Genomic DNA, 27,252 nt, shown 5'->3' on the forward strand with positions numbered 1-27,252 from the left:
AGAACCCACTTTCCAGTGAACCCAACAAATTCTAATTAAGTGCCTGCCATGGTCCTGTCCTGGGGAGACATTTATTTTCTTAGTTTCAGGCTTCTTCTAGCAGCCACACTGTTTTGCCAGGGCAGTGGGAGTGCCATCCACAGTGGCCACTGAGAAAATTTCAGCCAACCTCTAAGGTCTAAGTGGACAAACCCTGATTCTCAGGAGCATCATACCCAGGTGATGGCCAAGTGCACAAGAGAGGCCCTGAGGTTAATGAGGAGCGGGAAGGAGTCTAGAGGCTAGAGGGGAGTTGGTGAACTGCTCCCTGACACCCCCTCTCTTTCTCAGTAGTCATTCCCACTGGATTCTGAGGCTCCGAGAGACATGAAGACATACACAGCCCAAGCCTGTGTGCTCCATGGCCCCGATGAGCCCCAAACCTGGCTTCTACAAGGCCTGGCTTGGGCTCACTTACCTCGACCACCTTTTTGTCCCTTTAGACCCAGCTTCCCTGGAGTTCCGATACCAATTCCTGGAGAACCTTTGTCCCCTTTGGGTCCAGGCAGACCAGCAGGCCCAGGCACTCCGGTAATACTGGGTCCTAGGAGGAGATGCAGTGGGAAGGGACAGAGCTCAGCCTAGCTCACTTGCCTGGGGCCTGAGAGGCCTGCTCAACACAAGAGGCAGAGTACTGAAGTCATAGGAGGCGGAGCTGATTTGCATAGAAGGACAAACCCCATTCTCTTTCCTCCCTGTATCAAGAGATCTCAAATTGGAGGCTGGTAAGGAGATCCATGAGTCCAAGGATATGGGATATACCACAGTCAATAATTCAGTGGGATATACCACAGTCAAGAATTCATGGCCAGCCCCTGGCAGGCTTCTGGGAGACCTGGTGCCCCAGGTAAGTGAGCCCTCCTCCTCACCTCTGAGGGTCTTCCTTACCTGGAGTGCCATGGGTACCCTTAGTGCCTGGAAGCCCATTGAGTCCATGTAAACCAGGAAATCCAGGGAAGCCTGAGATGAAGGGAGAGAACAACAGAAATGGCTGTAGCAACTCTGAATTAGGAAGGTTCCGCACAAGGTAGCTACCTGCTCCCAGAGCATTTCAAGGTCCTCATTTTAAAGTCCTGGTCTTTCTTGAAAGCATTACTCAATACTCTAAGGGAGAACAGACCACTCCTAACCTACACCCTACATCCTAGGTTCTCACGACTCTTATCAGAGACCAATCAGCTTCAAGAGTAGGATGATAGCTAATTAGGTATCTTCAAGAAGAACTCAGAGTGGCAATGCCAAGACCTTGAGTTGCCAGCTCCCAGAGACTGGTTCCAGAAACTCGCTGCCCAATCTCTAAGTCAGGCAAAGACTACATATGCCAGGGCAGTGACCTTCCTTGCTGACTCTTCACTCCATGGATAGTTCTCTTCTCATTCACGTTTGTCTGCCTTCATTCCTCTTCATCTTCTTTTTTCACTATTGTTCATATGGCCCAGTGACTCCCCTGGGCCTGGCTTAAGCCTAGATAGTATCTTCTGAGATAAAGTAGTTACCATGGTTTATTGAGGGAAGGAAACTCTTCCTCATTGCCTGTTCCAAATACACATACCTTTGGGTCCTATTAAGCCAGGTAGTCCTAGGGGCCCAGTTACCCCTGGATGACCAGAGGAACCTGGAAGTCCTGGTTCTCCTCTCACACCTGCAATCCCGGGAAGTCCTAAATGTAAAGCCAAGGCAGAAGTTCAGAATGGGACATGGCTTGAAACTAATCATAGGTCTTTCAGAATAAACCTATTATGTGGCATGGTACCTGGGGAGCCAGGGAGGCCAACTTCTCCAGAAATACCAACTTTCCCATCTTCACCCTTCTTTCCTGGGAAACCCACATCACCAGCTAGTCCATCTTTTCCTTTCGCACCTGCAAAATGAAAAAAAAAAAATTGCTGAGTGATCAGGCCACATTTCCAGCAGTGTGGTACTCCATGAGAAAGGGAGGATTTTAACTGCTGAGGGAGCTAGATCCAATGAAGAAACTCTGAAAAAGATATCGGCAGGTGTCTTTACATTTGGCCATGTGCCATCCAATTGAGAAATAAGTAAACTTGTCCTCAGTGTTCCGCAAAAGTGGGAACAATGGGTGGAAATGTTCAAGAAGCACAGTCTAGATAACAATCTATAAACTTAAGGGGTGGATGCCATTATCTCAAAGGTCTTTGACAGCCTATGAGTCTTGAAGGAATAAGCTGGTTTGCTTGGAAAACCTGTAGGAAGGAATTTTTCTCTATGGGATAGAAGTTGCAGAACTTGAGTCCCTCCAACATTCTTTCCAATCCTCAATTTTAAGGAGTCTACGAAGCACATGAGACAAAACATATTGTAGCCTTACCTTTAAATCCAGCGTCTCCATGTTGTCCCTTGGGTCCTGGGCTACCAGAAATTTCAAGCACTTGGCCTTGATCTCCTGGGTATACCATGACATTGTTTAAATGGTCAGGAGAAGCTATAGCTCATTTTGCACCAACAAGATCATTTGAACACAAAATTTTTTTCAGATTCAATGTAGCCAGAGGCGCTCCTTAGCAAAATTATCCACTGGATAAATGGTGACCAATCACTATCCAGGAGCTGGGATGCTACCAGGCTACTGGCATGAAATGCTGCTACATACAGCATATCTCCATTGGGAACCACATCAACTAGGCTCGATATGGGAAGAGAAGATGGTAGGCATGGCCCTAAAACATCACTAGAATGGAAGAGTGATGCCAGCAAAGAAGGGAATTTTTCCTGCTTAGAGAGGGCTAGGTTCATCGGGGGTAAAGACTAGAGCTAAGGTTCTCCTCTCCTCCTGAGTTTGGAAGGCAGATGAGTCAAATCACAAAGCCAAGGGACAGCCTTTTCCTTGGCTCCATGAAAGCCTGGGAGAGACATTTTGGTAGGTACCAATGTTTGTTGCATTCATTGTCTCTGAGGAACAAGGACAGCCAAGGAGATTTTGCCAAAGTGAAAAATGTACATCAATTCACTTTCCCCTAAACATAGAATCCTGCCCTCCCCCAAGAGAGCCCTGGGCCTCCTAGAAATTCATATTGCTTTAGAAAAATGTATTAAAAGAGAAAAATGCCTTACCTTTTAAGCCTGGGAGACCAGATACTCCTGGGAAGCCAGGAGCTCCACGGAGACCCTGGGAACCCTTCAAAGCAACATTGGAATCATCATTTCTGCCCAGAGCTCAGGGCTGCTCACCCTCTTACCCCTTCTCTCCTCACTGAGCCACTGCCTGAGAGATTTCTATCATGCACTCTGGGGCTGCAGTGGACAGTGGGTGTGGGGGGTACACCTTGCGAATGGGAAGGTGCTGAGCAAAGGGCAGAAGCGCATACTTGGGATTTGTAGGGGAGGATTCCATCTGCAGATTAATCCTAGTCTTGTTATTCACAACTTCCCACTGCCTATCAAAATTGGAATCTTGGGAAATCAAGGTGTGGCTGCTCTAGTGAGTCTCTTAAAAATATGAAACGTGGCAGTTAGGCCAGACACACTATGTATTTCACAGAAGTCAGCTACCACTACCCTTGCCAAAGCTCTGAAGCCATTATGCATGGGAAGAAGTTTTGCTTCACTATGCAGGGCTAGCCTTCTGACACAGGTTCCTCAAGGAACACAAGGTCCTCCTGCCACCAGGTATTAGGTTGTGTGTGTGTAGGTGCTGGAGTCTGAATTTGGGTGAATGTTACCATTTTCACAGGAAAAGCTGCCTTCACTGCACTGGCTAATGTTCAACACACTATCTGAGTCTGGGAAGTGGACATGTTAGCTGCCATTAGAACTGTTCAACACCTGGAATCTGGTATGGTTTTGATTCATTTTGAGAAGTACTCAGTACCCAGTAAAGACATGTGTCACTTACCCCCTCCATTCTGCCTGCTTCCTTGCCTGGCTTCACCTGGCACATTGATATACTTTTTCCTAATTCTGAGCTCTGCTCACTCTAGGATGCCTACTGGAATGTCCTCCCAATTTATTTCCATCCCTCCTAGTGTGAGAGTAGTCAGGACTATCCAGTCTAGGACTATTTATTTTGCAAAAGCCTTAGGAGAGTATGGGAGTATGAGAGAGAGAGAGAGAGAGAGAGAGAGAGAGAGAGAGAGAGAGAGAGAGAGAGAGAGAGAGAGAGAGAGAGAGAGAGAGAATGTGTGTGTATGTGTGTGTGGGTTCTCTCCATCAGATGGGCTGATACTTTTGCCTGCAGGGAGCACAGGTGATCTGTGATTTAGTTCATTTAGACCCTTCGATACTGCTACTATTTTTGCATAGCCTGTCATGTGCCAGACACAATGTTAAGTGATTTACATGTATCATCTCACTTAACCCTCACTACTGTCTGAAGAAGGTTTGAATATTATTCCCATTTTCACTGATGAGGGAAGTGAAGTTCAGGGAAGTTAAACAGTGTGCACAAGATCACAGAGTTGATGAGTGACAGAGCTGGGATTCAAATACAAGTCTGTCTCACTGCTAAGCCTACTCCACCTCCCTGCCTTTTAAGATACCAGAAAAGCTAGACTTGATTCTTTGCTAGTTTTGGCCCCTTGCAGAGCTTCAAAGACCTTTCTATCAAAACATCAAGAAGTCTGTCCTGAATTCTTGCGATGTGCCAAACTCAATGTGGAATGCTGGCAGTAGGATGCAGACTAAAAAGCGTATAAGGCAGTTCTTGTTCTCAAGCCCTAACAATCTCACTGAGGAAGGAAGTCAGACCCACACAGAAGCAACTAGGATCAATGTCAGCAGTGAGACGTGCAGACTGCCAGCACTGTGGGAGCTCAGGAACTCCTGGAGGAGATGGCGCCTGGGCTGGGGCCTGAAGGACAGGCAGGTATTGGGCAATCACACAGGAGGGAGGAGGCTCTGCCACGTGGGGGAGATAACGTGAACAAAGGAGGAGGGGATATTTGGGAAAGGGTGGGAAGACCTGTCATACTCAAGGAGAGGGCTCTGCCTGAGGATGTCCTGGGGAAGGGGGCTGGGAAGTGGGTTGGGATTAGAAAGGGGGGCAGTGGGGGTGTGTCCCTCTGCTATGGGGGCCTTCTCTAGTGGAGAGATGAAGATCTGGACACACTTACACTTTCTCCTGGCATTCCTGGGAAACCTGTGATCCCCGGGGACCCCTTCATGCCAGGTAAGCCCCGTAGTCCTGTGGAGCCAGGAAGGCCTGGCCTCCCAGTAAGTCCCTTGATGGTGCTGGGGAAGCCAGGAGCTCCAGGCAGGCCTGGTAGCCCAGGGAGGCCAGCCTGTCCTTTGTCACCTGGGAAAAAAGCAAAAGGGCTTAGAAAAAGACTCCAGGCAAGAGAAAACCTGCTTGCCAAGAGGCAGGTGCCCTGGGTCACAGGCCATGTGTGGGCTTAGGTGGCAGTTAGCTTGGGGGTGGTGGTAGAGTGGGGGGGGGGAAATGTCTGCGGCCTTGTGGGGCATCCTCAGGGCCACTCCAGCCTGGCACTGGTAAAGCAGCTCAGTACCCAGGCCCTACTATCTGCCAAGCTCCCCCAGGGATACCACAGCCTGTGGTTGAAAATCTCACTTCTACAGTGACAATGACAAATGGCAGTCTCAAAGTCCAGGCACTCAAAGTCCAGGAAGACAGCCTCCTTGGACTGCACAGTGCTATATAGGGTGGGGGGCGGGGCTTGTACTTTAGGGCCTTTTCTCAGGAAGGAAGCTAAGTTTGGTTGTAAAACCTTTCTTGGGCATTTCTCCTGTCCATCCCCTGCCCCAGTACCTCTGGGTCCAGGAAATCCATCTGATCCGGCTGAACCCTGAGAGCCTTTGTCTCCTTTGAGCCAAAGGTTCAGCATTGGAAGTCTTAGACTGGGCATTCCGACTGGCCCTGGTTCGCCTCTGTCTCCTGCAGGGATGGAGATCAGGAGATCAGTGTGAGAAAGACAGCTTAGACACGGGGTCAGGCAAAGGCTGACCTTTCATATCATGTCATCCTACACCACCCCCAGCCCGCTTTCTGAGCCCTGTTATCTTCTTCCCTACCTCCATTCTCCCAACTTTGCATTTTTTTGTGTATGCCCTTTCATTCTACAAACCCAAAGTCCACCAGCATGGACTTCAGACCCTACTGAAAACCCTACTCCTCTGATCATCTGGGAATGTATAGACAAGGCCTCTAACATGCAATGTTAACTCAGAAGGGATTAGGTCTTTTGGTTTAAAAGGACTTAATGCAGGAGCCCGGAATCTTACTATCTAACATAAGGTTGGTATAAACCATACTAATGACAAAGTCAAAAAACTATATGTACACTGGGAAGCATGGGTGGCAATTCCAGAATTCCATTCCCCAGCTCACCCTTTTCACCAGGACTACCATCCCGTCCAGATGGTCCTACTTTTCCAGCTGACCCTAGGATTCCTTTTAAACCACTTGCTCCAGGAATACCAGGGAGACCTGGTATCCCTGGAAAACCTATCAGTCCAACGGAGCCCTTCTCACCTGTTGAGAAATGAGAACTTCTATTATTATCCTCATTTTACATATAAGGAAATGGAGGCTCAGAGAGGTTGACTTGCCCAAAGTCATGTAGCTAGGAAGTTACAAAGAAGGGATTCAAACCCAGGTTTCTCTAACTCCAAGATCTTAGTCATTAGCAAGCTCTTAGTCATTACACATTATACCACTTCCCTGAATAGGGACATGGCACTAAGAAATGCAAAGGAAAGAAGTGGGCCCCTCTCTCATGATTCACCACGTTAGAGCTCATGTGTGGCACAGAAAAAATTTAAAAAGCCCAGGGCCAGGATGCAGAGCAATGGGTTGTAGTCTGTCTCTGCTGCTAACCAGTTGTGTGACCCTGGACCAGTCACTTTCCCCTGTTTAAAATAGAGATGCCACCTGCCCAACCACTGATGGCTATCAGGGCAATCATAGGAAGTTAGTGCTATCTGGCTTGATGGTAGGAGTCGCACAATGGGGTACACCCAGTATGGCTGTCACTGTCCTAGGCTTTGTTAACCATGATATTCAGCCCAGTGTTCCACCCAGTAGGCAATAAGGGTGACTCATCTTGGGTGGGAGTCCTCCTTTAGCACTATAGCCTTGTCCAACTATCTTGCCATGAAAAGCCCTGTCCAACTCCCTCCCTATTCCCCATTCCTCTGAAGAAAGAAGGGAGCAAGCTGGGCAACTAGAAAGCTCCTTTTTGGCACCTACTGGTCACTTCACTGATCACTTCACTTACCCTTTGAGCCTGGGAGGCCTGGCAACCCAGTGCTCCCTGGCAAGCCTACGTTTCCCAGCAAGCCAGTCAGCCCTGGCGATCCAGGAAGGCCTTTCAACCCAGGCAAACCTCTCTTTCCAGTTGATCCAGGGGCACCTATCTCGCCTCTTGGACCTTTCTTTCCAGGATTCCCTGAATCAGCATAGGAGAGAGCACAGGACAGCTGTCAAGTGAGGTTCTGGGCAGATCTGGGCCACTGCCTATTCCCATAGCTTCTGGTTGGTTGGCTTATTAGGTTTTATAAATGGCCCTTTAACAATGGCACATGCAAGCTGCTAACAGGCAGTGTTCTTAGCTGGCTGAAGCATTAGCACCTACTACCCAGAGCACCATGCCAATGGCTATTGCTTCCAGCATGGCACAATGGCTGGCAGGGAAAGTAAGCCCCTGCTGATTATAACTTGTTCTCCCTTTGTGAATGTGGTTCACACTTTAGCCTCTAAATGCAGCTCTGGGAAGCCAGGGTGGCAACTGGGCTCCAGTCTCCTGGTCCTTCCAGTCTGAATCACACCACAATGGCTGTTTCCTGAGCCAATCGGTGAAGTAGAGGTTAAAGCTGAGCTGTTGTTTCAGCCTCCCAGGGAGCCTTGGATACAAGGCTGCCCTTTTAATCCCTGAAGCAAGCAGTTAAGTCAGCTAGTTCCTTGGCATTAAGGTTGAAAGACCCCCTAGTGCCAAGCACTGTAGAAACCCACAAGGCCCATTTGGTCTCCTAGGTATTCTGAGACGTCTTTCGCCACGCTTTAAAGTTGGTCAATGGGATTAACCTCCTGAGCTGCTGCCAAAGTGGAATGTTCAGGTACAAAGCAAGGAAATTAAAAAACCAAAGGATTAAATCAATGACGACAGAGGTATTTGGGCCCCCAAGGACCCAAATGAATGGCTGACTTGGCTTTCTATGGATTGAAAAGCATCAAGTAGCTGCAAGCCCCAGGATTCAAATGGGAGGCTGTGAAGGGGACTCTGCAACAAGGGAAGGAAATTCAATGGGAGCCAACCCCACAGCATGAGCTCAAGGATCCCCAGCCTCGTAAGCAAGGCCCCGTTATAGTGTACAGTCAGATAATTCCCTGAGCGGCAAAGCCAGAGGGGGTGTTAGTCTGTGAGCTTGTGTGCTGTGTTTTCTCACCTAGGCAGCCTATGTGAAGACTCCAGAAACACAGAAGGACAAAAAGGATATTAATGGCTCTGCAAATAACTCAACTTCAGTCACTTGGCCAGGAGTAAGGGTCGGGGTAGGGAATGACGTAGTCACTGAGGCAAGGTGAGGAGGGCAGTGCAAGGAAAACGCAAGATGCCAACACCAGGCTGGAACCAGGGGATGTTAGGCCCCACTCCTGAGTGAAAGACACTTTGGCTGTGGGTCCTCAGAGGCACGCTCGCCTGAGGCAGGCTGCCAGAGTGGCCACACTCCGCTCAAGCTTCTCCCCAACCCGAAGCAGGCTCCCCATGGCCCCAGTGAAGGCAATGGAGATGGGCTGGACCCACGTCAACAATGAGGGTGGCTTCTCTAACTGGGGAAGTCAGGAAGAGAGGCTAAGGCATGAAAAGCAGGTATGAAGCCATTGAGGAGGGGGTGGGGCGAGAGTTGTGGTAATATTTTGGAAGCTAGCTTGCAGCAATCTGTTCCACTTGGCACTGCGAGAGTGATTTGAGATTTGAAACTTGAGAGGTTAGGAATGTCAAGTCTCATTCTAAATTCTGACCATTTCACCCTGCTGCTATTGCCTCACAGGGTACCTGGGCCCAGGGCCTAATGGAAGCCCCTCCTCCAAAGGACCCACCTGAAATGCCTGGAAAGCCTGGTGCTCCTGGGAGTCCAGGTTTGCCCTTGCTGCCATACAGACCACCAGACCCTGGGGGCCCTGGCTGTCCCACTTGTCCTGGTGTTCCAGAGCTGCCCCGTTCACCTTTGGGGCCCAGCAAGCCAGACTTCCCAAGTATACCTAATAAAAGAAAAGGACAGATGCTCACAGCCTGGATGGATAGTAGGGACTGAGTCACCAAACCAACTTGCAGCAGAAGAGGTTGGCCCAGGATTCATCCCAGGTGCCACTGTCTTCTCAGCTCCAGTCTTGATGCTATCCCCAGCAGTAAACCAGAGCCTTGGCAAGACATTTGACTATGGCATGGTCGTTTCTGGAATTATTAAGACAGCAAAATGGACTCAGGCCATTTAAGGAAGATTTCTCAAAAGAGAGGGCCAGAACAAAATGATATTTCTTTTTAACCCTCTCATTAAACCATCACCCAGATTCATGCAAGTATTCATGCAGGTATACTGATTAATGTAAGATATTCAATCATTAAATAAGTGGCACAAAAAGAGTCACCCTTAGGTCCTAGAAGGCCAGAGTCTCCAGGAAATCCTCTGTCCCCTGGCAATCCCTGTAGGCCTTGCTCCCCCGGAGCACCATTTTCAGCACCAAAGATGTCACCAGGGGCTCCCTTGGGACCTGGTAAACCTGGACTGCCAACCTTCCCAGGTAAGCCATCTTTTCCAGGGAGCCCAGGAAACCCAGGCAAGCCCTTCTCCCCACGAGGTCCAGGAAATCCTAAATGTAAAAAGGCAAAAATAAAAGGCCATGGATGTTTAGAAGTGATTTGTCTGGGTAAAGATCTCTGAGATAGATTTTTCTAATATGAAAGCTAACATGTTTATTTTAATAATATATGTCACTTCTCTTGAAGCTCAGGGGTCTCTGGTCCTGGCAGGCCTCACGCAGAGGCAGGGACTGTGCCCTGTGACCCGGAAGAGGTTCTAGTTCAGTGAGGCCAGGCCACGGGCAGAGCTCAGCAACCTGCTCCGGGGCTCCTACAGTTGCCGAAGAGCACAGGTCACTCCCAAGGCCTCCTGGCAAAAGCTCAGCCTCTTCTGGAGTTGTCTGGCTCCTGCTGTCACACCTCCCTCTTCTCGGGTGGGGAGAGGGTAGTGGAGGGAACCCCAGAGCACGCGGTCCAAGATGAGCCCCAAGCCATAGAGCAGTGGCGGTTCTCAAACCTGAGCCAGTGTCACGGTCACCTGGGGCAACACACAGATCGCCAGGCCCAGCCCCAGAGTTTCTGATCAGCAGGTCTCAGGGACAGGCTGAGAATCTGCCTTTCCAGTAAGTTCCTGAGTGATGCTGAAGCACAGTTTGAGAAATGCTACAGAGTAGAACCGAACATGAAGCTCAGGTTGGAACAGGGTATGCGAAGAGGGATAGAAATGGACAACTTTCCTCTGACTGATCTCAATCTCTTTCTCTGACCTTTAAGGAGTTGATCCAGGAAACCGTCATAGGACTGGCAGGCAGTCTGGCAGAGTCCTAGCTCTGTCACTAGTGGCTTTGTGATCTTGGACAAGTCATTTCCTATTTGGGCCTTAGTTTTTTCACCTGAAAGTTAAGGGGTTGTCCCAGCTGATCTCAAATGACCCTTATTGTTCTGATATACCATCATTCTATGGCTCTATATGCTCTGTCTTGCTTGGGTATAAAATCAAACCATCCCAGCCACACTGGTGAGCAAACTTGGCTTGCTGTACTTGGTGGAGGGCTACCTCACTCCAGACACACATTCACACAAAAGGAGAAGCTCCTTTTCTTACCTGGCAATTCAGGGAGGTGAACTACTCCTGGACTCCCAGGCTCTCCTTTATTTCCACGTGATCCAGGCTGGCCTGGAGTCCCAGGGAGGCCACGGGCCCCTTTAGGGCCTGAAAACCCAAATGTAAATATTAAGAGGACAGGAAAGTCAGGATGGCTAGGCATGATGTGTGATGTTCAGTCAAGAATCCTAGACTCTTAGAGGGTCTCTCCTAGTCTCACCTCCCCACACTGCCCTCTCCCAGAACCATTCTACCTCCTCAATCCTGAAGGCTCCCCTTAGGAGGAATGTGGATCCTCACTCAAATGCTACCAGGCTATCCTCTGCTTCCTTTGGCTCATGGCCCTTACAAATGTGCTCAGTTGCTTTACCTGGCTTCATTCCATACCTGGGAATCCAGGAGTTCCTGGGAATCCTGATGGACCGTATGACCCGGGAATAATACAAGGCAAGGTGACTCCTGTAAATGGTAACATGTATGCATCTGGTAAACCCACTGTGTCAAGGAAGATTTCCCCCTAGCATGCTCCTTTACTTACATTCCATTTAATGGGACAGCCAAGTTCTCCCCACTCAGCATCTGGGAGCCCACACAGGAAAACCTTGGCATCAGAAGCTTTTGGGCATTACCAGCAGTATAACTGTTTACAGATGATAAGTGTCCAAGTGCCCGGATATTACTTATCAAATCATTGGTGCCCAGTGGGCAAGCAGTCACCTATGTAGCCGATGTTACCTAATAAGGTTTCCTAGAAGTGGCCTGTGCAGGAGCAGCAGCAAACAGCAATTGCCTACTCACCCTGCCCTCAGATAGAGCCTCACCCTAGGATGGGTGCCTAGGGTTACTCCTAAGGGTCCATTGTGCCCATATGACTAGATGGGAGGGTATAAAGACTCCTCAAGTTCACATGTCTACCCTTTTCTTGGAATGAAGCTTTCCACAAACCAATTGCCTCTTTTAATATACTTCATTTGGGATCTACTGAAACCTATTGATTGTCCTTGGTCAAACCCATCAAACCCATATGTGTATACCAGGCAAACAATGAAGACCCCTGTCTCTTGGCCATGATAGGCAAATGGTGACCCTTCCCTCACCTCCTTATTTGAAACTGTCAACTCTGCTACTCAGAGAGAAGGACTAGTCAATTTCAATATTCAAGATGTCAAAATTGAAATGCATAGCCCTTCCCCTAGCAAATTCTTCCTTGCTCATTCATAATACAAATAAAGAGTCTATAAGATCACAGAGGCGAGGTTGAATAAAATACTGGTGAACAAATTGTCGGCTCCCTCAAGTACCATTTACAAACAATTGCTAAGCTAATTAAAATTACTCTTGCCTATTCATTAAAACAATCGCCCAAGGTCTGCTTTAAACCACAGAGCCAACAGTTTAATAAACCTCTATAGCCTTTGCCTGTACTTAAAATAAATCCCAAATTGTATTTCTGAAAAATATGTATACAGCCTATGATTCAGACTGCTTATTCAACTGGCTGGAATTCCTCCTTCAATCCCACTTCTATTTTCTTAACTCAAGATTGAATACTGAACAGCATAATGTATTGGTTAAGAGATTGGGCTCTGAAGCCAGACAGACCTGAGCTGGTACCCTAGTTCTGCTACTAACCAGCTTTGTAGGCAAGATACTTGCACCTCTCTAAGCCTCATGTGTAAAATGGGAACTACCTCTCTCATATGGTGTTTGTGAGGATTATATAAAACAGAGCTAATAGCACATAGCACAGTGGCTGGCACTCTGGTTATGTGCTCAATTAATAATAGTCATTATCTTATATAAGAAGGAGTATTCAGAAGAGCTCCTGTAAGGCCATACCCTAGTTTCTACTTTGGTCATGTTAGTGATGCTACTAACATGTAGCCAGGGCAGCAACTTTCTGCCTTTTAGACCTCAGATTTCCATAGTCATATTTCCACAGGAGGAAAGATGGCCATGAGCCTGGATCCTCCTCCACGGGTGGTCACACCCACCTCCATCCTGCCAGACATTGAGATGGCAGAACTATTTCTTTTTTTTTTTTCAGACAGAGTCTCACTTTGTTGCCCAGGCTAAAGTGCTGTGGCATCAACCTAGCTCACAGCAACCTCAAACTCCTGGACTTAAGTGATCCTCCTGCTTCAGCCTCCCAAGCAGCTGGGACTACAGGCATGCGCCACCATGCCTGGCTAAGTTTTTCTATATATTTTTTTGTTGGCCAATTGATTTCTTTCTATTTTTAGTAGAGAAGGGGTCTCGCTCTTGCTCAGGCTGGTTTCAAACTCCTGACCTTGAGTGATCCTCCTAACCATGGCCTCACAGAGTGCTAGGATTATAGGTGTGAGCCACCGCGCCTGGCCAGCAGAACTATTTCTGACAGTTGTTTCCCTACTATGGAAATATGCTCTATAGGCAAGCGAGTTATGATGAGATGCTTCACTGGGAGGGGGCTTCCAACCCTGTGCTTGGCTTGGGCCTGGGTCCTCTGAACTAGGCTGAAGAACTGCCTTTATAGACAGTATACATGGTATTGTGAGACGGACCCTGCAGTAGACTCTCTTGTGCCCCACTATCTCAATAGCCCATTGGCTCCAATGTGTCAAACTCTACTATTACAGTTCTGCTTTATGTCTTAGAAACAAACTTAGTAAAATAAAAACATCTCTGGGCTGGGTCCAAACATGAAGCCATCTACCCTTAATTTATCAGATCAGTTTAACAGTTTCTTTCCACCTGTGACAGCCAGATTTTAAGTAGCCTTTAGAAGATGGGGCTGAAAATAGGCATCTGGAAAGGTACCAGCATAGGAAAAATAATGATCAAAGGGAAGGTGGATTGAAACCAGAGGAAATCAAGGACATATTTCCCTTCCTAATTTTGCCTCAGACCTGTATACCACACCACGCTTGTGTATTGCAAGCAGAGGTTCCAAATGGTGAGAAGGTAAGGACTTCCAAGTCACACTGGTATTTGGCTCTTTGACTTCACATCCTGTCTTCTACTTTACATTCCTCAGTTCAGAGCCTTCTCCTTAACAAAGCAGAGATCTGGTCTACCCATGATCTGTTTTATAAGTGCAACAAATGACCTAATTATTCAGATTGTTTCCCATTAATGCCAAAATTCATCTTCAGAATAAAAAGGGCCTCTGGTTATCAAGATTCGAAGCGTCTCAATTTGTTCTGGGTCTAATGAATAAAGATCAGACATGTGTGGGTCCTTTCAGGTATCTCCCAAGGCAATTTATAGCCCCAGTTAAGTTCAGAGAATGAAATTGGTTAAAGTAGAGATCAGCCAAGCCATCAACATGCAGGGTGAAGGAAATCAGCCCCTCTCAGACACTGTATGCCCACTTACTCCCATACTTCCCCCCTGTAGAAGCTATGTGCCAAGGAGCCTTCAAAGCAGTGTCAGAGTCAGTGTCAGCCTTTGCATCCCAGCTTTAAGATCACCCCACTCCAAACATGGGCTCCGGTGTGGTACTCAGGCCATTGTGAGTGTCTGAGACAAAGGTGAACACAAAGAGGGGTGTTTGGCCAACACTAGTATATGAGAACCTGTGGACTTGGCTAGCTCTCACCTCCCTCTGTGTCTAAGTCTCCTTTACCAACCTTCTCCCTGCAGCAGCAGTCACCTAGACCAATGAAGTAAAGAAGAAAATCAAACCAGGACAGAAGTCCCTTGAGGCCCAAGCCAGTGTAGTCAGCAGCCCAGATATGCCCACCAACCCACTCCCCTGTCTGAACTGAGTAGAGAATACTGGCACCCACACAGGATCAAGCACATAGTAGACACACTTCAGTAATAAGCAGGGTGATTGATCACCATGAGCATCTGGAACACAACCTCTTTGGAAACAGCCAGTTGTCTGCTTGCCCAAAGTGTGTAATAATTCACACTACTCATTTGATGATTACATTCCCTTTCCTAGCAATACAGCTGCCCTAGCCTGGGCTACTACTGATTGGAGTGGGCACATTTCATGGCAACCAAAATGGCTACAATGCAAATGTCTGGGGCCCACAGGTTATTTGTTTTAAAAATTGTATGGAAAGGAAGCTTGGTTTGAGGAGTTATATTTGGTTGCCATAGATACAGAGAAAGCTAATGTTCTTTACTGAAGTAATTTTTTCCTTTCTTTTTTTTTTTCATTCTGGAGGCAAGGGGTCCTGGTCTTGCTATGTTGCCCAGGCTGGACTCACACTCCTGGACTCAAGAGATCCTTCCATCTTAGAATCCCAAGTAGCTGAGATTATAGGTGCATGCCCCCACACCACTTGGCTTGAAGTAATGTTTTTAAAGTCTTGGTACTACAGCAAGGACATGGCTATGGTTTGAATATGGTTTGTCACCACCACAACTCATGTTGAGGCTTGGTTCCCAATGTGGCTTTGTGGGGAAGTGGTTAGTGTGTTAAGATGGATTAATCTCCTTCTCAGGAGACTGGGTTATTTCTCCATAGAATAGTTCTTGTGGAAATAGATTAGTTCCCACGAGAACAGGCTGTTATATAGTGAGGTTGCCTCTGTTGTTTGGCCTCTTTCACACATGCCCTTCCACTTTCTGTCATGAGTTAAAGAAGCACAAGACCCTCACCAGATGGGCTACTTGAACTGTGAATGAAATACACCTCTTTTCTTTATAATTATCCAGTCTCAGGTATTGTTATAGCAACAAGAAACAAAATAACAGACATTTTCTGCATAAGGCATCTCCTAAGCTATAGCTTACTATATCAGTATATTCCTAAGAACTTTCTATATTCAGGGACTAGTGAAATTTGGGATAGAAATGGTACCATGGGCTTTTTTCTGTTGACTCAGCCTGTTCTCAAACAGTTGAAATGTTGATAATATCCAGATTTGGGGGTATGTACATTTGTAGGTGTCATGCTATTATAACTCAGTGGCCTACAAAATGGGCTGACCTAGAGTAAAGACTCATTTGGGAGAGGGGCAGTAGAATGACCATGAGTAATGTCTCTGGGGACAGAGCTGAAGCAAAGTTACAGCTAACCTAGGACTTCCAAAAGACAGAATGATTTTGTTTGATAAAAGCCCTTTCAGCCTTCTTAAGAATTTGTGAAAAGAAATATTGACTTGGTTTTTAGAATCTTGAATCATCAAGTTTTAACTTGTACTATCATCCTTATTATACCAGTTCATAAAAATAGATTTTACAATAAATAAAATTATATAAGACCTGGTATCCTGTTTTCTTCTTTTTTAAAAATTCTTCAAGGTAGAAAAAGGAGAAACAGGTTTAAGAAATAGCCCCTTGGTTATGGGGAAGACTCTTTCTTCTGCAAATAAATAATAGTCTCTTTTGGAACACTGCACTATGCTAGGCAGGTTGAGAAACTCTAAGAAGTATTACTCATCTTGCTTAGCATTCAGAGACTTACAATGTAGCTGGGAAACGTAAAAGCATTAATGGAAGGAGATATATAATTTAAGTAGCAATCACATACTGTGGAGGTCAAGGGAAAGCTTCATGGAAGAAGTGGGGCTTATGTTCAACCCTGAAAGATGGATATTATGTGACTACATAAAGAAAAGGGGAAGAACATTCCAGATAAAGGCAACATGGGAAAAATCTTGGTGTTGGAAGTGAACATGTTATCTTTGTGTACAGTGAAGAAGACTGGAGTCTTAGTTTTTTTTTTTTTTGTTTTTGTTTTTGTGAAGAGTGTGCTATATGAAGAGGTTAGTTGTGGCCATGTTTGGAGACTTTTAAATTCCAGGCTGAGAAGTTTGGACATTATCCTCTATTCAATGGGGATCATTTGTGGCTTTGGACTAAAGAAGTATTATGATGATATTGGCACTTTACAGATACTAAATTGGCAGCAGTGTTCATGGTATAATTGAATATGAAAACTCTGGAGGTAGAAGATGAAAAAATACTTAGGAAGTTGTCATTCACTCACTTACCCATCCATCCAACCAACCAACTATCCATTTATTTCAACAAGCATATAGGTATTTGATAAACTAGGCATGAGATAATAAGAGTTTAGTAGCAAGAAGAAGAGACATTGCAAAGGAAGAATAAGAGATAATTTCAAATTTTCAAACTTCAGATAACTATAGGAAGTGTGGTACCACTACTGGTAAACATAGAAGTTGTGAAAGCACAAACGTTGGAATGAAGAGCTGTTCTGGCTGTATGGAAGAAGATCAGTTATTAGCATAGCATCTTCAAAATCTATAAGCAGAACTGTCATTCACTATAATTCCTGAAATTCAAGTAGAAAAAAGTTATAGAAAGGGGAGGGAGTTAAGGTATCAAATGAGGATTAGACTAGATGCAACTAGGATCTCTGCCCAATCTGAGATTCCATGAATTGAGGAAAGGTTCTCCCTTGTTAATGTTATTACCATACAACTTAGAGGACACTTTCTCCAATCTCCCACTCATAACTTTGATAATATTTGTAATAAATGGTCATCCTAATCTCTTTGAACTTTTCCAGGGATTATGTGCTCATAACCTCCCTAGATAGCTCTGCTACATTTTCTGACTACACTATTAGGAATCACTAAGTAGACCAAAATCTATTGTTCTGCCCTCTAAGCTTACCACAATACAATTATAATCCTTTTTTCACGTGAAAACCCTTAAGAGGATTGAAAGTAGTAATTATGGTCAGCCTCCTCTCTTCCTATGACACATTTCATGCATCTGAGTCATATCTACTCTACAAAGGGTTGAATTTCCAAGTCCAAAGCCATCTGATTTCATGACTTACCTGGAGGCCCAGCAGGTCCTTGTTGCCCTGGTAATCCATCTACTCCTTTATCTCCAGGAAGCCCACGAGGTCCAGGAGGTCCTGGCAACCCAATTCCTGGGATGCCAATTGGACCAGGATGGCCTTTTACACCAGAAAGTCCTGGTAACCCCTTTTCACCTGGAAAGCCCTGTCCACCATCACCCTAGACAGCACACACACAAAAAAAGAATAAAAGTTTAACTTAGAGACTTATCTGAAGAGTCCTCTGACCATAGGAAAGAGGTAACCAGTGTGACCAATGCTTTGTATTTTGTTAAAATTTTCTATCACTCTAGTTTACCAATCAACTTCCTCTGACTTTAGTTAATGGAAATGAGTCTTGTCAACTCTGGATGATCTAGTAATGAAAATGGTTCTAGATGGGGGTTGGAGGAAATGGCAGGAAATGTGCAGGATAACAACCCTTGAGGTCACAGAAAGTGGCTGGATTACTTGAAGGGGAAAGCCATTAAGAAGTTGAATCATTTTTAAGTGATATGATCAATTTTTACCAGATTTATCAAATGAGACAATAACTTATTCTGAGAAAATAAAAGACTCTCATTTTACAGAAAGAAAAATCATAGAGTGAAAATGTCAGTGGCATAGATAGGGCGAGATACTCTGGACTCTCTGTTCTGCCCTGTGTCATGGTTATGAGACCTCCTAGCCCCCCCACCCAAGTCAGGTGTGAGGATTTATAAAGCTAATTACTCAGGAATGATCAACTTACCGGAAGGCCTGGCAGACCTGGCAAACCTGGTACTCCATCCTTGCCTGGGGCTCCTGTCGCACCAGGGAACCCCTGGGGGCCACGATCACCCTGGTCCCCTGGCATCCCTGATCTTGTACTGAGAATAGGTTCCCCCTTTTCTCCTTTGGAGCCTACAACACCCGGAGGCCCAAATAAACCCTGGCAAAGAGACAAAGAGAATAACCAAGAGAGGCAGACTTCATAGAATTCTGGCACTCGACACACTGATGACCTAACGCAGGTCTCTTGGATACATTTTGACCCTGTTCCGGGCACTTGATTATGTTGTCATCTTAGATAATAATTGCCCACTTTCTGTATTCTTTCTTTATTTTATTTCTTTTTCTTATCAAGTTATAATTTGACCCATTTTCTGTATTCTTTGTAAATTTTGAAATCTTTGAGGAAGGGAACCACATTTTAATTCCTATTTTATCTCCAGGGCCCAGCACAGTGCTAGGCCAACGTGAACAATCTTGTGGAAAGAAGGAAGGGGGGGAGGAGGAAGGGAAGGCAGGTAGTTTAAAGTAGAAAGGGACTTTAGTCAGACTTCTTCATGTTTTAGGTCAAAACCCCAAAGTTTTATTTTATCCCCACCTTTCTTTTATGTGCTTTAGGAAAGTGACTGGGGTGGGGAGGAATGAGGTACACCTGAAAGCTTCCATTGCTCCCTCAGGGCCAAAGTTTGGCAAGACTTACTGGATCCCCTGCTGGGCCCTGTGTGCCCCCAGAGCCTGGATCTCCTCTGGTTCCTTTAAGGCCTGGAAGGCCTATGAGACCTTGTGGCCCAGGCAGGCCTGGTTCTCCTGGTGGTCCAGTGTTGGGGACTCCACCATCACAAGCACAAAAACCTGAGTCCCCTGGGGGAAAAAAAAGACAATATAGAACAAAGCGGGCCATTTTTCCAAGAAGAAGGAAGAACTGATAGTGGTTATTTGTGCCTTGAATGACTCCATGGAGAGCATTACAAGGCCTGCAGAGAATAGACTTAGATGAACTTGGTTCATTCTTCATCAGAGTATGCCTACATTAGTGATTCAGATTTTATTAGCCTGAAATGAGGCCCACCCATCAGTGAGCCCAGTATACAGCCACAGTTGAGAACCACTGACCCACACTAACCAACTGAAAGTTTGGAATCCAAGCCACTCAAAAGTTCTCTTCACCAAAATGTCTTTTCCCCTTACTTTTGTTCACTTGGGACAAATGCCAAATAAAATAGATTTCAGCAAAGCACTTTTGAAGAGATATCAAGGGGTCACTAGCACCATGGCCCAACCACCTATACCTTCCATGCTTATGGTCTTGAAAATGAGAATTGGTGCCAACATAGGAGATGCTGAATTCCCCTAAGATCCTGAAGGGCCTCTTCCTACTTTTAGGACACTGATAATCTCTGAAACTCTAAGGGAACAGTCTGTTCTTCAGATTAGTATTTCTAAGGTATGATCCATGGACCTCCTACATGATTGACCCATGACGCTTATTTATAAGACAGCTTGCTGGGCCCCATCCCAGTCCTAATCAATTAGTCTCAGGAGGCCAGACCCGAGAATCTAAGTTTTTAATAACCTCCCTAGATGATTCTCATGTACAATGAAGCTTGAGAATCACTATCACCATTCCAGACTTAGAGAAAACTTTTTGGCCCCGTGAAAATACAGAAGGGGAAGCATCAGAGCTGTCCTTTTTAGAAGTAAGAGTGGTACTGAGAAATACACCAGCTCTATAGTGAGGGCCAAAATTAACATCCTAGGTCCAAACTTAAAATTTACTGCCCTTTCCCCTCAAGTAATCTTCCTTGGATCTGAATAGCAGAGATCAAGCTTTCAGAAATTTCTTAACTAGCTCCTAAACTTAGGTAGTAACATTTTATGACAGGGCAATAAGAAAGTAGAGGAATAATTTAGAAATCTGTTGGAGACCCAGGAGAACTGTTAATTCCTCAAGAGAAGAGGAAAGATCTCAGATACCTAAAACCCTTAGGCCATCCCCAAACCGTTCCTCAGTCAGTAGTTTCACCTCTTCCTTGACCCGGCCTAGGCTGCAACCATAATGAATTGAATTATTTGAGCTTCTTTCCCTCAGAGTAAGGAGTGGGGACATGACCCAAAGACAGCAAGAAGATGGAGAGAATTGGTATAGCCGAAGGCTGGGGTCATTGATCAGTTCTCCAACATCACTGGGGACTGGAGTTGTTTTCCTGGAGCTGGTTGCCTTTTCCAGAGTCTTGGGTCTTGTCTTGTTCAGAGCTTTTTCCTTCAGGCTGAAGGTAGTAAGTAGCTTCCATCCTTGGCCTTGCAAAGTGGGAGTGGTTACAGCATGTGCCAGTTAACACCCTGGGTTGCTGGCAAAAGCTTCTATAGGTGGAGGGGATAGGAAAAGTAGCCTGCACACTACCTTGTCCTGTGTGACCTCAATTGCCAGCCTCAGTCTTAGAGGCCCAAATATAGCACTTCCAGTAATCCTATAATCAAATCCCCAATCAAGATCTACAATTGCTTTTGTTTTGGTTCCCAGGGCAGTTGTTTTGTTCATTCCCCATAAAACCTTCTTTAAGCAGTTTAAGAGACCAAGAAACTTAAGGGAACAAAAATCACCTTTTACTCCTTTGAGGCCTGGGTTTCCTTTTGGCCCTCGTTCTCCTCGGAGACCAGGGAACCCTGGCTCTTTTTTGTGCAGGGTTCCAGTGTCAAATGCTGGACCTGCAGGAAAAAGAAACAAAAATGACTGGCAGCTTATGTAAGCCTGATGAGTTGCCTGCTCACCATAGCAGCTCAACCACCAAGGCCTGAGTCCTTGAGGCTCAACAACACCCAGAGTAGAGACAAAAAAATAAAATTCAAGATAGGGACTCCAAGTCTGCAATAAGGAGCTAACAGGATTCTCCATTGGTTCAATTTGTTCTATTAATACTTATAGAAAGTCTACTATGTCCCAGGCACTGTACTAGACACTGGGGATATTGAAATGAAAAAAGTAGCTTCAGTAACTCAGCAGTCCCAGAAAGCTCTTTTGGGACAAAAGAGGAAATAGGTGCAAGATGCAGCAGTCATGGGATTTAGGTTACAAAGAAACATGCTGGGCAATATTTCCAGCCTCTCTCTCAGAATCTAAAATCCCATACTCAGATAGAAGATGTAAGGAGGACAAGCCCTGTGTAGGATTTTAGCAGCCATCCTGAGGATCTAGGCTTGGCTTTTTTTTCCCCCTCAGGTTCTCAGCCCACCCTATTGGAGCCCTGTGAACCAGCAGAAGCTCAAAAGAGCCAGTGCTGCTTCTTGAGGACCTGAAAAACCAGAGGCCTAGGGGTTCAGAACAGTGAAAAATGGAATGGGTACAAAAGTTGGAAGGTGTTTGACCACCAAGATGGCCCTATTTGCTTGTTCCTTGAGGGAGAAAATTCTGCCACAGCTGATAACTAGTAGAGGCAGGGCTCTGACTCAGAGATGATGGGGCCTTCATCGCTGCCCCCTGCCATTATCATGTGTCCTAGTTTAGCTGTTTCACCTGTGAGATGCTCCCTCAAAAATCATGATTGTTCTTCAGTCTGGATCACACCTGAGTTTCAAGACCAAAGAGAGAAATGAATAACTTACCAGGTGGGCCAGGTGGGCCTGGTGGGCCCGGCGGGCCTGGTAAACCATCTCTGCCAGGGAGACCAGCTGCCCCAATTGTGGTATGGCCTGGGTTTCCTCGGTCCCCTTTCAGCCCTGGAAATCCTTGTGGCCCTAAGGCACCTGGGACACCTGAAAGGATAAGCCCCCACACAAATGCCCATCATATCGTCCTACTCTTTGGCGTATTCCAATCGGTGGCATATGCTGCAAACAACTCCAAGGGAAGAATCTGCCTTTCTCTTGTATCCGAATTATAAGGGTTCTTAGGGATCAATTAGACTAACCTCTGAGGCCCAAAGAAAAGAGGAGACACAGACAGGGGCCCAGAGTTTCTTAGTGGCAAAGCTGAGAGGAAAACCTGGTTCTTCAGCCTCCCACTTCTTATGTTTTTCCACCTTAGGCCTGGAGCCAGCTAGACCTTTTTGAAGTGGCTGCTTTAAAAGCACAAATATCCTTACAGAGGCCCATGTCCAAGGGATTTAGAAACTGGTGACCTTAAAAGTAATGTCTGGGGCTTTATATCTGGGGCATCACTGCTTCCCAGACTCTGCCATGACCTTTTTCTGCCTGCCACTATAGAATGACATATGGGTATGTCCCTCTGTTGATTAATTCAAGGGTGTCACCCATAGGATGCTGGGATCATTTAGTGCCAGAGTTAAGCTGAGAGTGAGGGTATGGATATAAATTTTCCCCTGGGCTTTTTTTTTTGAGACAGAGTCTCACTCTGTTGCCGGGGCTAGAGTGCTGTGGCATCAGCCTACCTCACAGGAACCTCAAACTCCTGGGCTCAAGCAATCCTCCTGCCTCAGCCAACCAAGTAGCTGGGACTACAGGTGTGTGCCACCATGCCCAGCTAATTTTTTTCTATATATTTTTAGTTGCCCAGCTAATTTTTTTCTATATATTTTTAGTTGTCCAGCTAATTTCTTTCTATTTTTAGTAGAGACGGGGTCTCGCTCTTGCTCAGGCTGGTTTCGAACTCCTGACCTTGAGCGATCCTCCTGCCTCGGCCTCCCAGAGTACTAGGATTACAGGCGTGAACCACCACGCCCGGCCTCCCCTGGGATTTTGTTAGCCCCTCTTGGCAAGCATCAGCTGGGATGGCACATCCACAGAAGAGTGACATGGCTCTAGCATCTTAACGAAGGACCCCTCTGGTTGCTGCAAATCTCAGTGACAGTCTGGGATTGCCAGTCCAGCTATGGTACGTTATTTAAGTCAAAGGAAAGCTGCTTACCCAGGCCCTACCCCCCGCCCCACATTAGCCTTGGGCTGGCAGTGGGGAACCTACTGACTATAGTCTACCTCTCCTTTGACTTTGGCTAGGTGTGTGCCCAGACCCAGAGGTATAGAAGGGGATGCCTGGAACCACAGTGGATAGAGGGCTGATCTGTGCAGGGGATGGGTCATTTTTTTCACCTGGTAATGATGGCAAGCCAGGGACACCAATAGGGCCATGCAGGCCTTGGATGCCTTCATCTCCTTTAAGGCCTGGGAGGCCTGGTGCACCGGGGTCTCCAGGATAACCTGGCATTGTAATGAAAGAACAAAGTAGTAAACAAACACAGAGGAGGCCCACAAATGTCCAAAAATAAACACAGGGAGCTGCCCTGGGGTTAGATGTGCCTTTCTTGTACTTTCCAGGTCTTCCAGATGCTAATGGCCTCACATGACAATGGGCCTGCTGGAGTTGTGGCTCCACAAGCGTTAACCATTGATCTGGCCAGAGCTTGCCTTCCATGACAAGCTCTGCTAAGTACCAGGAAGGTTCTTCTACTACTACCAATCTGCTGTAATGCCTCAAATGTCTACCATTTCAGTTAAGATGTTGAAGTCCACTATTTACGTTATGTACATAGGATTCCTGGGGGTGGAACACTGGAAGCCACTGTTAACTATTAATACCTGACAGGGCATGGGCCTGACAGGATGAGAAGAGAGGGATAAGTCAAGAGGCTCAGGTGGAAGAGACATTACAGTAGAAGCCTTTGGTGGAGACACTAGGCATCCGGATCTTTGGAGAAGGCAAAGGGAAGAGTTGGGCATAGACAAATAACCAGGACAAGGAGAGGTAAAGACAAACTTTTAAAGCACCATAGTGCTACTTGTTCCCTTAACCAAAGATACTTTTCCAATTCCTATGAAATTGTCAAGCTCAAGCATGCATGGGATCATCTATATGAGACCCTGAGTGTTCCGTAGTATCGAGCCGAAGTCAGTCCAGCTGGGGAGGATATCAATCTTTTCCAAGCATCCCAGGAGAACTATTTTTACCAAATTCAGGCCCAGGCAGACCTAAATTCTAGTCTTGGTGTACCTAACACAAAAATGGGGTACTGGGATTGGCTTCTCTGTCCTAGAGACTGGAGTTAGCTTTATTCCCCAAACTTAGGACACATGAGGGGCCCGTGGGAATATTGTGTTTAGCAGCAATCCAGGGGCTAACAAAATATCCTTTTAACAATTTCAGGGGATATAAAATTTAACCCTCTGTCTTTTTTCCTCCACTCAAATTAAGGAGAAGTTGCACCTGAGATCACAGCACCCTCTATATCGACGAAAACGTCTGGGCCTGGCAGGCCAATGCTGCCCTTTTCACCCTGCAAAGATTAAATACATTAAACACAAATATTTTCATGACCTTATCACCCAAGATCTATGTGCCTTCAAGGCCTATCCCTAGGAAAATGAAAGGTTCCTTGTTCTTTAACCCCTGATTTTCAGGGTCAACTAGTCCATAGGCTAATTTTAACTTCCCATAAATTTAAGATGAAGATAATACAAGACAGGACAGAGGTCTGTGACACTCAAACTGCAAACCTGACAAGGACAAAGGCCCCACTCAAGGACAATCTGCTTCTGGGCCTGGGAAATATATCATAGGCACAGACAACATGGCTGTACCCAAGAGATGCTAAGGAGGGAGCAGAGTTTCAACTTTGTTTCCTACTCTCAGCAAGCCTGGGACTCTGTTACTGTCACTACTCTTATTAGTAGATGATGTTAGGCAGAGGAAGTCAAAGGAGTCCTAGATCTCCCAAAAGAGGGACTCATGTACCAGAATCAGATACAGTGACATATCCAGGGTGGGGTGGTGGGAGCTGTTTGCCCCAGCTGCAGGCAAAAAAAAGGGGATGCATTGTATGTAGAGAACTTAAAAACAATAATAAAGCCTGACTGGCAATTCTAAACAATGTCAATAATAAAATATTCTTCCTATTAGGGTTGGACTTGCTCCCATCAGCCCTTGCCTCTTAGTTTACCATTGATTAAGTAGTATCCAAGAAATGCTTATCAGCTGTTTGTGTTGAAGATAGGTTGCCTGTATTTCTTGAGAAAAAAGTGACATCTAAAATGTCAAAATATTAAAAATACTTCATCTCACATGTAGGCATTTATGGTAATTCTTTACCCTTTCTATCTCTCCAACCCTGCATTTTCACTTCCCAATGGCATTACCTTAATTCCTGGAATTCCATCAAGCCCAGGGAAACCTGGGGATCCCTTCTTGCCCTGTAACAGAAACAGTTACCACTAAGTTCAAAGTATAAAAGCATAAGAGGGGCTTGTCTTTGGATCAAGCCAGGGCAAATGGCACAGGGATCTCAGCTGGCATTACAGCCTATGTGTGAATTCTATCTGACTCTGGAAGCTGTAAAGTCTTCCAGAAGGCAGTATGGCAGTTGGTAGCCAACTTACATATTAGGAGATACATGGGTTGCAAGGCTAGAGATGGATACGAGCAGGTTGGGCCTTGCTAATTCCTGATAGTATGCCAAAGATGGATGACCACAACATGGCATGGTAAGGTACCAAACTTGACAGTGGATACCTATCTTCTTGGATGAAAACAGAAGAGAGTGGCTAAGATTATACCAATAAAAGTGAGGTGGACAATTTACGTAATGAGTAATGTTTTCTTTTGGCCATGTTAAGTGAAGCAACGGGGCCTTTTGATTAGGATTTTATACATCAAGGCTTTAATGATATTAACCAAAATACCTGTCTCCCTGGAGGGCCTTGGATTCCTTCTGAACCTATGGGACCCTGTAAAGAGAATAACCACACCTTAGAGAGATTTCTAGCCCATGATAGAAAAAGTCACTCTACTTACAAAACAAAGCTATCCAACTGAGTTCAGGATTTAGCAGCTCCTAAAATCAGGTAAGAGAATGTTTCTAGACCTGATTTAAAGACTTCTTTCTAAGCACTAATCCATCAGGCTGAATAGCCACATGGAACATTTTTAAGAGCTAAATAAATGGAAACATTTTAAGTAGTAGGTGGAATTTGGTGGAAGGGCTGGGTGGTATTATACTTAGTCTGCACTAGTTCCAAGTCAGGAGAGATTTTTAAATAGATTATGGGAGGGCCTCTTGTCTTCTACCTCAAATGCATTCTTTGTTGGTGATTATGTGTTTTCAAGACAAGGGAGAAGGAAAAGTAGAGAAAGAAATGGCAGGGTAATGATGAATATTGCTAATACTCAAAGGACTCTTAACACACTTCATGGGCAAGCTAAAAACACAATTCTCTAACATTACTTATTTAAAGCTAAGGTTGGCCAACTGGTTCTAGCTCAAGACCTAAGTGCCTCAAGCTAGGAATCAGAGGGGCTAATAGTTATTTCTCTGTTTAATAAAATGAGATTATTGTTGGAAACCATTGACTCAAACATCACTATGTTCTAGAACCCTCCAGGCTTGTTTCTATCCTATAATGATTTCATTTGGCCCTCTTTCTTCTATTCCTGTGCCACGCCCCTGCCCACATTCCCTTGGAATAGAATGGAATGAAAGCAAGACAACACTCACATCATTCTTTAGCCCAGAAGGTAATTATACATGAGGGCAAGGAGAGTAAATAGGCTGAGGAGGCTAGAGTAGGGGGTACACCATGCCTTATTCAAGGGAGCCACTTGGTCAAGGGAATGGGGATAAGTGGAGAGAAAGAGGTTTAGGAACCTGCCAGAGAGTTAGGAAGAGAAACAAGAGAAGCTTAGGTGGTCATCAAGTTACATAACATAAAGAAGCAAATAGGCAGGAAAAGGACCAGGTGACTGGACAGACCCAGGCAAGGAACATTCCAAGTTCATACCCTAGGTCCTGGCAAACTGGGGATTCCTTTTTCTCCCTTTTCTCCAATAGTTCCAAATCCCTAAAGGAAAAGAGAAACCTTAAATTATAACCTTCATTTTCTCATAAGTCTCCTGGCTCCATTCGAAGCAAGGAGATAATTTCACATCA

The 27,252-nt window shown here is 45.7% G+C and overlaps 1 protein-coding gene across 1 annotated transcript in view; it reads right to left on the reverse strand.

The window, feature by feature from the left end:
- Positions 1 to 27,252, reverse strand: part of COL4A6 (collagen type IV alpha 6 chain) — a 280,716-nt gene that overhangs the window by 13,937 nt on the left and 239,527 nt on the right. The window contains exons 14-37 of the mRNA XM_012750455.3: positions 27,104 to 27,163; positions 26,009 to 26,053; positions 25,466 to 25,519; positions 24,537 to 24,606; positions 23,426 to 23,533; positions 21,983 to 22,132; positions 20,984 to 21,088; positions 19,083 to 19,243; positions 18,363 to 18,542; positions 17,609 to 17,792; positions 11,245 to 11,316; positions 10,858 to 10,965; positions 9,602 to 9,823; positions 9,053 to 9,214; positions 7,230 to 7,400; positions 6,341 to 6,484; positions 5,762 to 5,887; positions 5,109 to 5,290; positions 3,112 to 3,175; positions 2,369 to 2,443; positions 1,793 to 1,900; positions 1,592 to 1,699; positions 928 to 999; positions 458 to 583 (exon numbers count right to left, since the gene is read on the reverse strand). Coding sequence (XP_012605909.2) covers positions 458 to 583; positions 928 to 999; positions 1,592 to 1,699; positions 1,793 to 1,900; positions 2,369 to 2,443; positions 3,112 to 3,175; positions 5,109 to 5,290; positions 5,762 to 5,887; positions 6,341 to 6,484; positions 7,230 to 7,400; positions 9,053 to 9,214; positions 9,602 to 9,823; positions 10,858 to 10,965; positions 11,245 to 11,316; positions 17,609 to 17,792; positions 18,363 to 18,542; positions 19,083 to 19,243; positions 20,984 to 21,088; positions 21,983 to 22,132; positions 23,426 to 23,533; positions 24,537 to 24,606; positions 25,466 to 25,519; positions 26,009 to 26,053; positions 27,104 to 27,163 — 2,857 coding nt within the window. The remainder of the gene's footprint in view (positions 1 to 457; positions 584 to 927; positions 1,000 to 1,591; positions 1,700 to 1,792; positions 1,901 to 2,368; positions 2,444 to 3,111; positions 3,176 to 5,108; positions 5,291 to 5,761; positions 5,888 to 6,340; positions 6,485 to 7,229; positions 7,401 to 9,052; positions 9,215 to 9,601; positions 9,824 to 10,857; positions 10,966 to 11,244; positions 11,317 to 17,608; positions 17,793 to 18,362; positions 18,543 to 19,082; positions 19,244 to 20,983; positions 21,089 to 21,982; positions 22,133 to 23,425; positions 23,534 to 24,536; positions 24,607 to 25,465; positions 25,520 to 26,008; positions 26,054 to 27,103; positions 27,164 to 27,252) is intronic.

The sequence above is a fragment of the Microcebus murinus genome, chromosome X (assembly GCF_040939455.1).
Source record: "Microcebus murinus isolate Inina chromosome X, M.murinus_Inina_mat1.0, whole genome shotgun sequence".
NCBI lineage: Eukaryota > Metazoa > Chordata > Mammalia > Primates > Cheirogaleidae > Microcebus > Microcebus murinus.